Source organism: Lampris incognitus, chromosome 11, assembly GCF_029633865.1.
Source record: "Lampris incognitus isolate fLamInc1 chromosome 11, fLamInc1.hap2, whole genome shotgun sequence".
Lineage (NCBI taxonomy): Eukaryota > Metazoa > Chordata > Actinopteri > Lampriformes > Lampridae > Lampris > Lampris incognitus.
In genome coordinates, this window is record NC_079221.1 from 30,115,040 (window position 1) to 30,133,186 (window position 18,147).

Sequence of the window (18,147 nt, forward strand, 5' to 3'; positions counted from 1 at the left end):
TTGGTGACTTCCTAAGCACAATACGTTTTTGTATAGCAACTTAAAATTTGTCCACAGAAACTGCCCAGTTTTGCATTAAAACATTTTTGTTGCTTTTTAAAAGTTTGCTTGAAATTGATCCTACCATGTGAAGGGAAGCCTTGCAAGTGATAATATGTTTGTACTCTTCCAGAGTGAAGCGGTGTCACACCAGTGGAGTGTTCCACTCCATGATAAAAGTTTTTTTTTCTCTTTTAAACAGTGATCGTCACACCTCTTGAAGCCCTGCGTAATGGACTATGCTATAGACATTCCCTCAGGTGAGCGATGGGTCCATCACCTTCATTAAATGGAAAATGTCCCATTTTCTCTTCATGAAGCAGTCCACCATGTTGTTAGAGGCCTTGATTATATAGGAGTTGATCAAGAACGCTTGCCTCACAATGCATTGATATGTATAATCTGGAAGTGTCTCTTCAAATGGGTGCAATCATTGTTTGTTAGACTTTCAGAGTTAGATTTGCCCGAAGACATCTCGTCATACAATACATTAGATATACAAATATGATCAACCTAAAAACGTGGAATATAGGTTATTGCCATGGTGTCCGACTGCTGGATTTGTCAAAACACTTGTAACCTTTACCTCTGGGTGCCCTGTTCAGGTGAGGACGAGGCGCCTGAGAGAGATGAAATGAATGCGAAGGAAGGGAATGAAATGCCCCACAAGAAAAATAAGAAGCACAGAAAGCACAAAAGCAAGAAGAAGAAGAGGAGAAGAAAGGGGGAGAAGGAGAGCAGTTCAGAGTCTGGCCCAGAATCGGATCCAGAACCACCCCCTCCTCCACGACCTGTCAGGACCACAAGGGCCAGGTGCGAGGAAGTTGTGTTTTGTTAAAGATGTACTTTATTATTTTTTTTATGTTTAAAATTGCCCTGTTTGATACCTACTTCCACAAGGGTTGGGTATTGTTTGAAAATGTTCGATACTGATACCAAAACCGATAACTTTTAATTTATACAATACATTCTCGATACTTAATATTATGAAAACCTTATCGGATTATTGGCCAACTACTTTTCTATAAATGATTATACAGTGAGCACCATCATTCGTTGGACAGTGACATATTATGTTATTTTTGTTCTGTACTGTAGCACTTTGAGATTGAAAGGATACAGTGACAATGAGGTCAATGCGCAGACTGGCAGCCTTAATGTGGATTATTTTTTGACAGGACCCTCTCACGTCAATACACAATTTGCAGTAACTGGTATCTGTCCATTCAGCTGGATTTCTTACGGAGGATGATAATCATATTGTCTTTTCTGGGAGGAGATGAAACCTTTCCACACTAATTGTGTCCCCAGCTGTTGAGAAAGTGTTGCTCAACTGGAGTGGAGGATGCTAGGGGACACGAGTACCTAGCACTAAAGTCAAAAAAGATCAGCAAAGTCTCCTTTCTTTCCAACCACTAGATTACTGTATTTGTTGAGGTCAACACATCAGGTAGGATTCTCTTTAGCTCCAACTCCATTCTTGTCCTCTCTCCATCAGTCCGCATGTTGGTGCTGGCACCCTCCACATTACTGCTGATGGTTAAGGCCTTGTCTTCTTCCACAAAGAGTTTGAGTGCAGTCAGGGGGTTCCACCTCTATTGTGGTGGAACCTGAAAAAAAAAGGCACATGAAAGCAACATGGCTCAGAATGACAACACTCAAGACAGGGGACAATGGCATGTCAGTGAGATTATCATACACAATTTTTCCTTCGCATAATCCACACAATAATCCTTATTCTCTTCCAGTTTTGCTGCTTCATTCTCCTCAGCCTCGCCATCGTCAGATTTTGTTCCTTTATAAATGGAAAGTGATATGTTCACAATTATTTTCATACACAAGTGTCTTGAAGATATTCGGTCGGCTTAATATAAACCCCTCTGAAGTGCCTGTCTCTGGCTCTAACCGCAAGCAAACCTCTTCCTCAAGCCTCACCCACAAGGCAGCATCCTGGATTTAAGCTTTACACCATGGATTCATAGTGGCGGCCTCTTCCAGCAACGCCCAGATCTTCGGCTCCTGTTAGAGCAAATGATTAGACATAAAAGTCAAGTTCAAGTCAAACTTAAGTAGTTGGGGCAGTTCTAGTGAATTTTAATCATTACTATTTATTGCTAGTATTATTACTAGAATTCTTCTCTTCATGTAAGTAGGTATAAAGGTATGACAGGTAGGTGTAAAGGGAGTTGGGTTTATGTAAAATAAGCATTTTCCCAATAGGTAGCAGGTAAGTATATTAGGTTCAGCGTAGAGGTAAGCATTAATGTAGGTAGGTGTAGGGTTTTATAGGCCATCAGAACTTGATACTGCAGCAGAAAAACTCAACTAATTCTGAGAAAAATAAATAAAATCTGAACAAATGTTTGTTGAAATTAAGGCCTTGTAAATTTAAATTTAAGACTTTAATAACGTAAGGCCTTTTATTTGTAACTTTGAATTTAAGACATTTTAAGACTTCACAGACAGGCACCCTGAACTTACTTTATACCACTTAGAGAGGTTATCCCAGATGTTCCTCTTGACCGTGGCAGAGAAAGAGTCCTCGAGTCCTCACCATCTCCAACTTTGAAGTGGGCTTCCAGCTTCTATCCATCCATCCATCATCCAAACTGTTTATCCGGCTCTCAGGGTCGTGGGGATGCTGGAGCCTATCCCAGCAGTCATTGGGCAGCAGGCAGCGAGACACCCTGGACAGGCTGCCAGGCCATCACAGGGCTGACACACACACATATGAAATTATTACACTGTAGCAAATTCGGGGAGCAGACAGGAACCACCACAGCCGGGATGCGAACCCGGGTCTCCCACACCATGGGCGACTACGTTAACCAGTTGACTAAAGGGTCCAACCTGTTAGCCAAGGGCTAGCGAGTCTACTCATCTGTGCACGTTACACTACCCCCCTCCTTCGGGAAGCTTCCAGCTTCTACATGATTGGCAAAATCTGGCTGCAAGTTGGGGTATGCGCCGCAGAAACTCAAAAGAGTTGACATGTACAGACTCTCATTATACTAACAAAGCTCTCTGCCTTCTTAAGGTCCTGGTCTGTGATTCTTTCCAGTCTGAAAGAAAACATACAGCTAACACACACAAACACAGCCTTTTGTACAGTAGTCTAGCTTATAAAGTGTATTGCTCTAAACATATACAAAAACAAACAAGCATCCACAAATTTACCCATCTCTTTCCATTGACCATCTCAGGCGAGGGTCCAAACAAGTTGCCTGAATGGCAGGGTTACTGCTCAGTGACCCTATCAATCATCAGGAACAATGTATTCCATCTGGTCTTCACATCCAACATCAGTCTGCTCAGGAAGGTCTTAAAATATAAATATAATATTAATTAGCAAGGATATTTATCTATGTATAAATATAGCTATCTTTTTATTGAAAATTATAATGGATACATTCTTATGACACATTGCTTTTCTTTGAGGACTGGTTTGGCCAAGTCTGCTCTCTGCAGCCACACTAATACTGTGCAGATTCGAGCAGCCTATCTGGCAATACTTTGTAGAGCTTCTGTGCTGCAAGATTAAGACGATCAGCAAAGCAAGGAAACTTCATATACCTCATTATCCTTGCTGCCACATCCATATATATGGCATTGTCCATTGTAATCACCGCCACCTTCTCTTTCATGTTGAACTCATCCAATATAAGGCAAATTTCTGCTGCCACATTCACTCCTGTCTGCGCTTGGTAGACAGGTTTGATCTGAAGAACTATCTCCATCAATTGCCTGACTTTATGAAGTGGACTGTCACTGAGCAGTAGTGGTCCTGTATGACGGTTGTCCATCCATCACAGGGCAGTGCCACTTTCTTCGCCTCCCTCAACTTCTCATTCACTCGCTCTCTCTCTACCTTGTGCAAAGCAGGTACTAAAGTATTGGACAGTATGTCTCTGGACGGAGTCTGGAAATATGGATTCAGGGCTGCTACCATGTCTCTTAATAAAACAGAAAAAAAGGAACTGTATGTCTTGCAGACTGTTCGTTCAGAGATGGAAAACCCGGCTTATCTTTTGCTTGTAAAGTACTGTGAATGACCTCTGCAATGATAATGTCTATACAAATAAACTTGCCTTGCCTTCAGCAAGTAGAAGTACTACTAACCATGCATTTACCCCACCCATGCACTAAACCAGCTGATTCTAATTAGCACAGCTCTTTGCACTCCTAGGCAGACTGGTTTGTGAAATCAGCTGGTTTAGTTCATGAATGGAGCATATACATTCAGTACATACTTCTACTTTCTGAAGCCGCGTTTTCCATATCTGAGGCTATGCTTACTAGTAAAGTCGTTGCTAACCTACCTGAAAGATGGAGATTCGACTGTGTTGAAAGGCTACAACCCCTTAGCTATAAAGTGGGTTACAGCGGTTACGGGGGCATTTGTCTCTTGTCTTAACTTAGCATTATCAACTACCAAAGGGAGTTGCGGAGGGGGTGGAATCAGCTACACTACTGCTGGCTTGGACAGAGGGACCTTATTACGAGAGGAAATAGGAGATGAGGTCAAGGCAAATGCCAAGCCAACTAACGAGGTGTGCTAATAACGCGATAACATAACTAATTTTCTAGACAAGTATCAGGCTTAGTATCAAAACCAGAAGTTGACACATGGCTAACCTGCTATGAGTTAGTTAAATTCTAGCGGGAACTTTATCTGTAATTACATCGTTGCCAGCAGAAGAAGAACCAGCACTGGTGGTGGATCTCTTGCGCTTGCCAGATGGAGTGTTGTCAAAGATGGTGCAGTTGTCCAGTCTTAAGTTGATGGCATGGGTGAGCAAATGTTTCATCGTATTTGAGGGGTTCACGGACTTGCATTTTATAATGCACATCTTGTCTAGCACGAAGTTAGCTCACTGAATTTGCCAATCCCGCTTTCAATTACCAAGGCAGTCATGAGACCGTTTACCCAAATAGCTTTATACTTGAAGTCCCCTTTATACAACAACGCTGATAGTGATTGGCTTGCTGCGATAGCGTTCATGTTGTCTACTGCAAAGTATCGAAATTTGCCACTGTTTTTTTCCAAAAAGAAAACTTTTGCTACTTAGTAGGACCGACATAATTCAGTCGTTTTTCAATACCCAACCCTAACTCGCACTAGCATTTTCATAGCAACAGCCATTCAATGAAGTAGCATTTGTAATTGTTCCTCTATATGCTATTTTTCATTGTTGCTTAATTTTACTGTGTTGTAAAACACTACTGATCAGTTTTCTTTCTCCAAAATAAGCACAAAACCACAGGATTATCTTCTCAATGCACTCGTACTGCTATAATCTATAGCCAAGCAAACAATGCTGGTATTACAACAAAATCTATGATTGTCGAAAATTGTGACCTGCACGTGAACGCTTTCTGCACGTTCAGGGTCAGTCACGTTCATTTTGAATGGAAATGGAATTTCTGTATGAAAACAAACTATTATGACCACCAGATGTCGCCATATCCACCAAAACTGAAGAAATTCAGGATAACGGCTTTAAAGTGCACACAACCCACAGGTACGCGCTAGGGTTGTCATGACTATATCAAACCGGAAAATTCAATGAAATAACCTCTATTTGATAATACTTTAAATACCGCTGCAAAACAAGCACCATGTAATTCTTCAGAATAAAACATTTTTTTAATGAACAAAATCTGTTGGTCAAAATAGAAATAATCAAAATAGAAATAAGTACTTCATTCAACTATAAAAGGAATTATTTTTCTACATGACAAAAATATTTCTATTAAAAATATGTAGAGAAAATGTAACAGTTGTTTAAAAGTTATTTCTTGGGCAAAAGCATAGTTTGGTGCATTTGATAATGAAGGAGCGAGATTTGTGTTTCTTTCTTGCTCTCTCTTTGCTGGTGCTTGTGTGTTTAAACACTGCGAGCTTTGTAGGGTATTTTGACAAACCAACTTTGGTTGACTTGCATGAAGATTTGGAATAGCAAGGTTGATATAGCCTTGCCAGCCAGTCAAATCTTGCAAAAGGAGAGCAGTCAACTGGCTTGTGAGATATCGAGGCAAACCAGAAGCCGAGGCTCTGCTAATTAATTCATAGTCCTTCATTTTGGCAGTTGTATGAACAGGCATGCTTGTGCTAGCCCCGAAAGTTAAAGGTTTCGGCATTAAGATGGCTCCATATAAGGACATCTCATTTTGTGCTCCCCAATGACCTTGCGGCTTTTTTATGTATTTTACTGTTTGTATTTTTTTTCACCTCTAGAGTAGCCAGTTACTTTAAATATGACAGAGACACACGACTGAATATACGAGACACGATGATCACTCACACAAATCCAGAGTTTTTCCACTGTGACCCCCTGCTCACAAGAACTGCAGCGGAACCATGCACAACAATGGCGCTACCATGGAGATGAAGGAAGCGTCGCCGGAGACCAGGACATCAAGCCGGAGTGCTGGTGAGACTTGAGGCGGCGAGCAATCCGGCCCCCACTCCCCAGTATTTTACTGGCCAACGTGCAGTCCCTGGACAACAAGCTGGACAAGTTAAGAGCAAGGATTTCCTTCCAGAGAGAAACAAGGGATTGTAGCATCATCTGCCTTACAGAGACTTGGTTGTCGGAGGAAATCCCAGACCATGTAATCATTCCAATTGGATTTTCTTTGTTTTGAGCGGACAGGTCAAAAGAACTCTGTGGTGGGAAAAGCAAAGGAGGGGGTGTATGTTTCATGATCAGTAATGCTTGGTGTGACCCTAGGAGTATACATTCTCTCAAGTCTTTCTGTTCCCTGGACCTGGAATATCTCTCACTCCTGTGTTTTGGTTGCCCAGAGAATTAACAGCTGCTGTTGTGATAAATGTATACATCCCGCCTGATGTCAAGTTGGACCTGGCACTCAAGGAACTGTACAGGACAATCAGCAACGTGGAAAATATGCACCCGGAGGCTGCTTTCATTGTGGTTGGGGATTTCAACAGTGTCTCTGTGGAAAATATTACCAAAATACTTACAGCATATCAATGTTAACACACGGGGAGATAGCTTACTCGATCACTGCTATTTTCCTTGCCGCAATGCCTACAAACCCCTCCTCTGCCCACCGTTCGGCAAATTGTATCACTCCTCCATCCTGCTCCTGCCCCGCCTATAGGCAGAAGTTGAAACAAGCAGCACCCACCGTGAGGACAATACATTGCTGGTCAGACCAATCGGATGATGTATTACAGGACTGTTTTGATTGAGTGGACTGGGACATGTTCCGTGATTTGTCGGATGGTAACATTGATGAGTACACGGAAGCAGTTATTGAATTCATCTGGAAGAGCATTAAGGATCTGGTGCCCACAAAAACAGTTCGGGTGTATCAAAACCAGAAACCATGGATAAAAAAGTTCCATTTGGTCTGGTCTTGCGGCACGAGACACCGCCTTCGCCACAAGAGATGAAGCAGAGAAGAAGAAAGCCTTCTATGATCTCTGGAAAGCTATCAAAGCAGCCAAACGAGAATACAGCAAGAAGATTGAGGAACAACTAAGTGCCAACGATCCACATAGCATGTGGCAGGGATTACACACAATATTTGACTTTAAAGGGAGACCCAGCAGTGCAGCCAACACCGCTGCCTCCCTTCTGGACGAGCTTAATAGTTTTTACGTTCGGTTTGAGGTTTTAGACACCAACCTCCCGGGAGAAGCCCCCACCACTGTCGATATGAACAGCACGCTGGCCATCGCTGAATCTGACTTGCACAGGTCATTCATGCGCATGAACACCTGCAAAGTGGCCAGCCTGGACTGGGTGATCAGAGCGTGTAGTGCAGCAGGCTGGTGTCTTCATGGATATTTTCAACCTCTCCCTTTCCCTGTGTGTAGTCCCCTCCTGCTTTAAATCATCAGTCATTGTGCCGGTGCCGAAGAAGGCCAAGGTAACATGCTTGAATGATTGGCGTCCTGTTGCTCTCACTCCCATAGTGAGTAAATGCTTTGAGAAGCTTGTTAAGGCGGTAATCTGTAGCATGTTACTCCCCACCCTTGACCCCTACCAATTTGCCTACTGACGAAATAGATCCACTGATGACGCAATAGCCACTACACTCCATACCGCCCTTACCCACCTGGAGAACAGGAACTCATGTGTGACAATGCTGTTTGTAGACTACAGCTCAGCATTCAACACCATAGTCCCCTCCAGACTCTACACCAAGCTCAGAAACTTAGGACTCAACCCCAGCCTGTGCAGCTGGGTCCTGAACTTCCTGTAGAGCCGATGCCAGGTAGTGAGGATGGGCTCCAACACCTCTGACCCTCAACACATAAGCCCCCCCAGGGCTGCGTCCTGATCCCCCTGCTCTACTCCCTGTACACCTATGACTGTGTGGCCACACATAGCTCCAACTTGGTGATAAAGTTCGCTGACGACATGACAGTGATTAGTCGGGCAGGAGAAATAGGTTCCCATGTACCCGCGTTACATTTTTTTTTTATCTGTTTTTTTAGGATCGTAATGGTGTCTAGTTAAGAATTTGTCATGTTGCCAAAGTCAACTAATGGCCCATGGGGTTCATTTGGCGGCCATCTCTAGTTTTCCACGCGAGTGGCAAAAAACATCGATTTTCACAACTCCTGAACCAGACAACATACGAAGACAAATTAACCCACTTTTTTCATATAATTTTGACACCAGCAACCAAATGGAAAGGTCATTGACATGGTGCAACCACTCTTTATTGGTGGAAAAACGGGCAAATAAAATTTTTTAGGCTCATAACAATGTAACTTTTGCTATTTTGTTTTGCAGTAGTTTCCTGCAATAGCAACATTTAACTGTTTTATTCTCTTATATTAATTGCAAGGTTATTAAATGGATGGCAATCACTCTATCTGATATAGATGGCAATCTGATAATACTAGCTAATTAAATGTAAAAGTCATCAAAACCACATTTCACTGATCATCATTGTCATCCATCTCATCATCAATCACCACCTCATCCTCTTCCCCCTCATAATCATCACTGACGACCCCAGCAGCCAACAGGTCAATGAGAGATGGGGCAGAATTGGTCCACAAGACCAGACAGGCTCCAAAATCCCTCCCTCTTTCTTCTCCCATGCCTGGCCCTCGCCATTTGGTTTAGGCCTCCAGAAGCTCGGCTCAGCTGTAGGCTTGTAACAGTTCTTCCACTGGATATGGGGAAATGGGTAATGAGTGAGTCTTGGCAGGGGGGCAGGCAAGCAAAATCAACTCTCGACTTGCTGCTAAGTGTCTCATCTTCTCCCACAATCTTCTTGAGCATCTTGCTCCTGACCAGGTTGACTGATGTCTCATGTGCTTGACTGTACATTACACATGTGAAGCCCTCCAGCTGCTCCTGCACTTCTGGCTTCACCTTCCACTCATCGCCCAGCTGACTGTAAAAAAAAATGTTGGGGTAATTGCTAAGTTTGCGCTTTCCAAATCTTGCATTCTATTCAATATACGTAACGTGCCATATTATCTAAAAATGTATTCACCAACCTGAAAACCTTCTGAAATGTGGGGTTTTTCTGGAGCTTTTTGAGCGGTGCCACCTTGCCCTTGAAGGCACTGGTCCAGTCCACACCACTGAATACATAGTTGCTGAGGAGGGTGCTGTAGTACGGCTGCCCAAAAGAGGTGGCCATCTCCATGAAATTGACAAGCTGACGGTGCCTGCCTTTGCCAGTGTCAAGTTAGATGACAAGGTTGATGGTGTCAGCATGATGCAGGAGGTTGAAGGGGATGTCAGTGTCCGGGGTCCTTACCACTGCCGACTTGAAGCCCAGCTTTACAGCATGATGCAGATAGAGCACAAACCCCGCTGTCTGTCCTTCTGGTCTGACTGGAGCGCATGGATCTCGGTGACCTCAACCTGAAATGGCACAAAACACCCTAATGCATGGTAGCTTATATTCTTGGCAAACAACTTGCTAAGACAAGACCCCATTGAAGATTCTTAAGTATGGATCAGTCAACTTACTTCTCCATCTGATGACATTAGCTGATGAGCTGTTCCCTCCATGATGAGAACAGCTGTCTCGCACTTCGCCAGCTGGGATGCTTCATCCTTACTCCCCCCCAGACCTTCAGCATCAACTGGCAGAGCTGCTGCTTGTTCTCCTCATTGCCCAGAAAGAGCTTAAAGTCCTGGGGTTTCCTGGTAGCCGTACCCTGCACTATGAACTTCTCAGAGAAGTTTTCTGGTTTGAGGAAGACCTCAAACCAGACCAGGTACCTGATGAAGTGGGAATAATGCTGTTGAGTGTTGAATGTGACTTATTTTATATAAGCTGTAAAGTTTCACAGTCTTAATCCTATACAATATTACAACTTTGTTAGATATAATGACCTGGAGTAGTTCTGACCATCAAATGTGAAGAACAAGTCCGCCATGTCCCCATTGCACTTCTGGAAGAGCACCAGGTTGTTGGGTCTTCATAGAGAAGAGGAGCATGAAAAAAAGCCGCCCGTGGTCCATGACAGACAGCCAAAACACCGCTGTCTTGCCGAGGTGACCCTTGCAGACCTTGTCTTGGTACTCCACATAATGACTGATGATGTTGAGGGTGGAGTCATCTTGAAGAACAAGGTTGAGGTTCTGTCGGTCACACGACTTGATAAGGTTGAGCAGAGCCTCAGGCGAGAGCTGGACATCCTCCTCCCCGATGAAGCACTCCAGCAACAGCCGCTCCAGTGCTTCACAGACAGTCTTGAGACAGAAGAGGGCCTTGGAGTATGCCTTTCCACTTAGCACACTCTTTAGGCAGCCACTTGTGACCAGCTGAACCTCAACGAGGATCTCAGCATAGCCTGAACCACGGCACTTATGGTTAGTGATCCTGCCGAGGTAGTTCATGGCAGTGTGGAACTGCCCTTGGAGGACTAGGTGGTGCTTATACTTCTCCGGGAACTTCCAGACAAGTGGTAGGACCATCATGCACATGCCCATATCGAAGTTGTTGATGGTGTACTTCGGACTGACCTCAGCTGTAGCTTCCTCATACTGCCTCAGGGAGCTCCTGCACCACCTCATACTGTGTGACCGGTTGATAGGCATGTGATAGTTGACGGTAGACTTTTTTTGAGGAGTAACACCACAAGGGTGTCCCCAGGATTTTCAAACAAGATGGTGCTGAGTCGCGAGTAGGGGGTGGTCCGGTCCGGGAGGCAAAAATTTTTTTGCAATAAAAAAACCCATTTGTTGTAATTTCCTGCAAAGTAAAAACATAATTTCAATAAAAAAAAAAGCAAACACAAGGGTAAGTTCCAAATAAAGTAATTATTTAAGTAGTGTTGAAATAGTTGTTAGAACACGAAAACACACACACACACACACAGAGGAACAGAGGACAGAGCAGTCATATTAGACAATGATGCGTCTGTTTCTAAGCTGGCCCCAAGCTTTCACTACCGCACCAAAGTTAAATTTATCTTGGGGGGGCTCGATGGTTATGGTCAGCAGAGCACTAAGTGTGTGTGTGGTCATGCTGCTGCGCAGCCTGGTTTTAACTCTCTTCAGTGCACTGAAGGCACGCTCAGAGTCAGCTGTGCTAACAGGAATGACACTCAGACAGGATTTCCTGGAGCTTGGCCAACCTGCTCCCAGGTCGCATGCCCTCTCTCATCAATTGAACCAATGCCATCTTGGCCTTCACATTTCAGTCGCTCTGCTGGAGGTTGATCTTCTCCTGCTGAAAGCACCTGCTCAGCGAAGACAGGTGTGGCAGCAGATCACAGAGCAGGTAGAGAGTGGCCAGGGTGTTGTATTTACACAGCCAGATGAGGAGACCAGTGACAGTGGCACTGTTCTTGTTCTCATTGTCGAGTCAAGAGCACCACAGGGAGGTTCTTATAGAGTGATTTGCATGCCTCGTCATGACTCAGCCACCGGGTATCTTTTGCTTCCTTTAGGGTATTCTGGGCCAAATCCATAAGTTCCTGAAAGAGGAAAACATTCATTTTCTTGGAGTCCAATATCTAATCAGATTCAGAATTATGTTGGAATCTTGGACATGTAATATAATTTAACATAAAATATCAAAATATATGTTAATTCAAGGGGCAAGAGAACAGTATTTAATTTTTAATCACAATATTTGCCATTTTTAATTCAGTAAACTGCAGAAAATGTATCTCAGCAAATAAACAAAAAAAAGTGGCGAGACAGCCACTGTATTTATCCCTATAAAATTAATGATACGTAAAAAAGAAAAAACCTGTATTTGGTGGAGTCTGGCCATCCGGCAGGCCGAATAGGCAAAGAACCTGAAGAGTTCACCCACATTTGGCTTGAAGTGGTTCTTTATATATGGAACCCTCTCCCCTGCCTGCCCCACAGCCAGTGCCAGTCTGTGGCATATGCAGTGGCTCGCCATGACCATGAGAGGGTTTTCCTTGTGCAGGAGCACTGCCACTTCATTCTTGCGCCCTCAGCAGTACCACAAAAATTAATGTTTTGTGGCATTTTTGGTTTCAAAACAACCATAATTTAAAAAAAAACATTCCTGGTCAACATTATGACTAAAACAATATTTTTCGTAATATATATATATATTAATTTGAATTACGTTACCAGTCATCACTGCAGCTCCATCACTGCCGAAGCCCATTACCTTCTTGATGGAGATATTCTTCTCCTGGAGCCAGGTCTTCAGAGCTGCAGCAATGGTGTCCACAGTGCCACCTTGCAGTGGGATTACCTTGGCAAAGGTGCTTTTGGCCTGGCCATTGGAGTCAACCAGCCTGAACAGAGATATATCTGTGAGAGACCTTGCATCGGTAATTATGGCATAGCTGTTCCCCATGTTAAAAAAAGGTAAAGACACACCTTGTGAGGAGCACCAACTCCTTAGTGGTGGTGATGTCTGTTGTCTCATCACACATGAGCCCCACGAACTGCGATGCTGTCATCTCTGTCATATCTGGTTTAATTGTATCTGATGAGCCAAAACCTAATAGAACACATCATTAATGTTATGATTCCTATTTAAATCAATTATTAATATAAAATGTAATGTAAATGTAAGTTATTTTAACTATCTTTTTGACATTATACCTATAGCATCTCCTGCAGGATCCTCCTACTCCTGTAACTTCCGTTCCCACCCTGCTGTAGGTGGGCTAGAATCTCACAACCAAGGTGGTCCTTTGCAAAGTCCAGGAATGAGGAGAATTTAGTGGTGTGGGCCACTTCCTCCTTTGCCAGCCAGTAGAGGGTCTCCATGACCTTTTTTATGGCGTCCTGCTGCAGTGACACCTGAGAGGTAGAAGATGCATGATAAATAAATAAACAAAACAAGAATGTGTTATGTCTCATCAGAGAAAGCAATACTTTTTAAGCCTCACCTGCAATTGGAAGCCTTGCTCGACTCCACCATCCCTCTCAGATGCCAGCCACTGCATTTCTTTGTGCAAAGCTTTCTTGTGCTGCTCTGATTTCATGTGGTGGGAACGGGTGACATCCCTCCTGAGTGTGTAGACGGGATCCTTTGACCAGCAGTGCTCTCTATTACGCTGCTCTTGTTGGTGGGATTTGCATACCCTACAGAGCATCCCACCACATTGCCAAACTCGTCACTGGTCTCCAACAGCCATGGGAACTCCTGCTTCCATGCTGGATTCCAACCAACCCTGGGCTTGTTAGAGCTATAAATAAAATAAAAATATATAGCTTCAATTGAAAATGTTGGAAAAGTTGAAGAAAATTATATCTGACATGGTAAAAAAAAAAAGTAAACTAACCAGGGCTATACAAAAATCCAATACAGTAAAAGACAACCTATTGTACTTAGGGAAGTCCACTCATTTTGTCCAAGATAGAACTATAAATAAAATGCAGGGCTTGACAATAAGGTATTTCTATCTAATGTTATCCTACTAGCTGACAAATTAATTGAATTTGATTGTCATTTATTCATCACACAAATCTATCTATCTAGGTGCAGGAATATTTCGTTTGGTTTAGCGTTAACGTTACAATTACCATTCGCGAGTTTATTAGAATGTTTCAACGCTGAAGTTTTTGTTCATTGAACTACACCCCTGCATTGAGATAGTGGAGCCAACATTCTCAAGGACGTCCACCTTTCCCAATGACGCGAAACCCTCCTAGTGATAGGGAAATGTTAAACGTCGCGAAACAAATCTGCCTATAATATTTAGCTAGATAGCTAGAAAATGTTACTCACCTTGTGAACTTTAACAGCCTCTACTTTGTCAGCCTCCACAGTCTGTGTGTGACAAACTCCCGAGTGCTGCTGCTGCTAGTTGACACCGACAGTGGTGCTAACGTAACGTTAGCAATCACGGTATCCTCGACGTCGGTTCCAGGGCCAGGTTGCTCTGCCACTGGCAACATCACTGGCACAGCAGGTGTAACCAGTGATTGGAAAAAAACCTAAGAAAGTTTTTGTTCTGGACTGGTGGGGCCGCCACTTCGTTTACTTTTGCTCAACATAATAGAGAGTAACGTTAGCCCACAGTCAGCCGCTAATTAGCTAGCTGAGGAGAGTCTTTGATAAAGTCTTTGTGGGATTCTCAGATATATATGTAAATTAGGTGGCTAGCTTCACCTTATTAAATCAGCAGTGTCAATACCATCAACGGGGAAAACATTCCGTTTTTCCGTATTCAGTTGCTGTCTGATGACCCTCACTCGATATGTCATTTTTATTGTGTGATGTTAATAAATTTACACCGTTGGAACAGTGATCAGTGTTGCAAATGTTACTCCTTTACATGATATTTACTCAGTTCAGCATCTGAGATTATTTGGATATTCGTGTCTTTCCACTTTCTGGGTGTGATCCTGGACGACCAACTGTCGTTTGCTGCAAACGTTGCATCGGTTGCTCGCTTCTGCAGATTTCTCCTCTATAACATCAGGACGATTCACCCATTCCTCACTGATGAGACGGCACAGGTGCTCATCCAGGCTCTGGTCATCTCCTGGCTGGACTACGGCAACTCCCTCCTTGCTGGTGCCCCGGCGTTGGCCATCAGACCTCTGGAGCTTGTTCAGAAAGCTGCAGCTCGTCTGGTGTTCAACCGCCCCAAGTTCTCACACACAACTCCCCTTCTCATGTCCGTACACTGGCTCCTAGTAACTGCTTGTATCCAGTTTAAGACTCTGGTGCTAGCCTACAGGGCAGTGAAAGGAACAGCTCCTTCCTATCTCCAGGCCATGGTCAAGCCCTACACCCCCGCCCGACCACTCCACTCTGCTGTAGGGACGCCTGGTTGCCCCATCATTCAGAGGCCCCTGCTGCCAATTGACCCTGTCGCGGCTCTTTTCTGTCCTGGCCACACAGTGGTGGAATGAACTCCCCACTGATGTCAGGACAGCGGAGTCACTGCCCATCTTTTGGCGCAGGTTGAAAACTCAACTCTTCAAGAACTACTACCCTGTTACTTGTTCTTAGCTCTTATTGTATTCACTCATTTAAAAAAAAATCTCTTTCTTGTGCTTTTACTTTGACACTGGTCTTGCTCTTAGATGCTTGTTTAGAGAGAAGATGCACATATGACCTCTGATGACTAGTGGTTCCCCTGATTTCCTATGTTAAATGCACTTATTGTAAGTCGCTTTGGATAAAAGCGGCGGCTAAATGACTGTAATGTAATGTGTAATGTTGACTATGTTTGAGCCGGGGACATTTGTTGTGATTTTGTTGAGGTTGTCCCACTTTCTGTGGAACACCTCATTCCTGTCCCCTGTGATGGTGTAGGGTGTGAGGAAGGGCGACACTTCATTGATGGCCAGCTCCAACCCAAAATGATACGACTCCCAGTGGCCCAGTCTCTGCAGAATGGTGGTCAGCTGCTTGCTGTGGTACAAGTGATGGACTTTGGCACATAGAAGATTGTGCTTGGGAAGTTTACACTCGCCATTTGTCACTGCTCTGCAGGGGTCCTGTCCTATAGAAAGCACAAGTCGGCGGGTCTTCTCACACTTAGAATCACTAGCACCAGACAAGACAAGCCAAGGGAACCTGTCAAGCTCCTCGAGTAATGGCTTATCTGCTCGCTTGTGTAGTTTATCTACAGTGGGTGGCCAGGGCAGCACACTGGACTTCAGGAAGGCCTTCTTGATGATGTTATGCAGGGAGAGGGCTGCATCCTTCATTGGATCGGCTGTTCCAAGCTGATAAGCACACGCCATGGTGCCCTCCAAAGTGATACGAGAACTGTAGACCAAGTAAAATGAAAAGGATCCCTTGTTTTTCAATGAAACCTTGGAAAAGACCAAGCATTTCCCAAGCTCCTCATCATTCTGTAGACAACTCATAAGTTTCTCAGCTCGGTATTCAGAGCTTGCTGCACTGTGCTCCTCAAGCTCGAGGACATATAAGCGACGCAGGAAGCTGAGCTGGACCTGATTGCCGTCTGCAGTTTGTTCCTTGACACACTCCCTCCCCACATTGTAGGTCACACTGTGTGTTGCTGTCTTCTTAGCCTGGCCTGTGTCTTCCTTCTCCATCTTGCGGGTATGTTGGAAGTACTCGAGTTTGAAGTTGTTAGGACATGTCTCATGGTATCGAGCCTCTCTTGCGAAGAGGTCTTCACCCTTGACTTTGAAAAGCAGCCTGCTTTTTCCGAGAGCTTCAGCCATGGGCTCGATGCTCTTCCATGCTGGCAACTTCATAGGCCTCTTGGTTTTCCCGTGCACTTTTAGTTGAAACTTGACACAGAAAATGCATTCTTTGGGAAAGAGAGCATACTGCTGCTTGTGCAGTTTTTGACTTTCAAGGAGAATACTTATGTGTTGCAAAGGGCTGGTCTGAAGTAGCACTTGTTGAGCTTTTCAATTTATCCAGCTGTGATGGTAGCAGTTCCTATGGTACCCAGTTGTCTCCAAGTCGGCACTAGCCTTCATATGATAAGGTGAATCTACTGGCTCAGGTAGTCTTCTGTCACAGATATCAAGTAAATGTGACAATTGGTCTTTGGGATAAACTTTTATAGAATTGAAGAAAGTAAAGCAGTCATCAGATGCACTTGGGGTGTGTAATACACAAGTGGGAGTAGGGCTTTTGAGAGGGGTTTTAGACACATCAGAAATCTGATCACTTTTCCTCTTCCCCCTTTTCCTCATGGTTTGATGTTTTTATATAGTTACCACTACAGAGTAAAGAAGGATATCAACATAAATTTAGCTTCATGGAACTATTTGCCAGCTGTTCAGAATGTACTGTACAAATAAAGTCTTACTTACTTCTAGCCTACTTACTAACTAGCTACCTTAGCTAGCTAACGTTAGCTGTCTATCTAGCAAGTAAGCTAAATTCTTCTTGCTGTATCTTGCTGAGTGGTGATGGTTGCTATTTGAAATGTGCAAGTAGCAGTTACTAGTACACAAGTAGTTACCATGGCAACCGAGTGCCGTTAGTAAGTAGCAGCATTGGGCTGCTGTTAATGCCAATTTGTAAATATTTATGATTTATGTACATTTTTGTGTGTGTTATATTTTAGATTGTTCAACTTTCTGGTTTGTTTTGATTGTACTTTCATTGCAAAGATATTGCAAAAAACTACCCAGTGGGTTCACTTTTGATGAGGTGGAAATGGATGATGAGCAAATGCCGATGATGGTCAATGAAATGGGGTTTTGATGACTTTTGCATTTAATTATCAAATTGCCATCTATGTCAGTTAGCGTGATTGCCATCCATTTAATAGCCTTGCACTTGATATAAGAGAACAAAGTAGTTTAATTTAGCTATTGCACGAAACTCCCGTGAAACAAAATAGCAAAAGTTATATTGTTATGAGCCTACAATGTCTTATTTGCCTGTTTTTAACCATTAAAGAGTGGTTGTACCATGTCAATGACCTTTCCATTTGATTCCTGGTGTCAGAATTATATGAAAAAGTGGGTTCATTTGTCTTTGTATAGGGATGCACCGATACAACTTTTTTTCAGACCAAGTACAAGTACTTACATTTGAGTACTTGCTGATATGAGTACCGATATGAGTACTTAATAATGCCATTACACTTGACTTTGACTTTGAAAATGTGTTTTAATTTCATCAGATATTGTTCATTCTCTGTAACAAAATTGTCATTACTGACATTTGAACATTCAACTATATGTTTTTCTTAAACATGGCATT

At 43.4% G+C, this 18,147-nt stretch overlaps 1 protein-coding gene across 1 annotated transcript in view; it reads left to right on the forward strand.

Annotated features, from left to right (window-relative positions):
• sona (SON DNA and RNA binding protein a) overlaps window positions 1–18,147 on the forward strand; it is a 71,071-nt gene that overhangs the window by 2,549 nt on the left and 50,375 nt on the right. Inside the window, exons 2-3 of the mRNA XM_056289433.1 lie at window positions 242–299; window positions 645–852. Of these exons, the coding sequence (XP_056145408.1) occupies window positions 272–299; window positions 645–852 (236 nt within the window). The 5' untranslated portion in view covers window positions 242–271. The remainder of the gene's footprint in view (window positions 1–241; window positions 300–644; window positions 853–18,147) is intronic.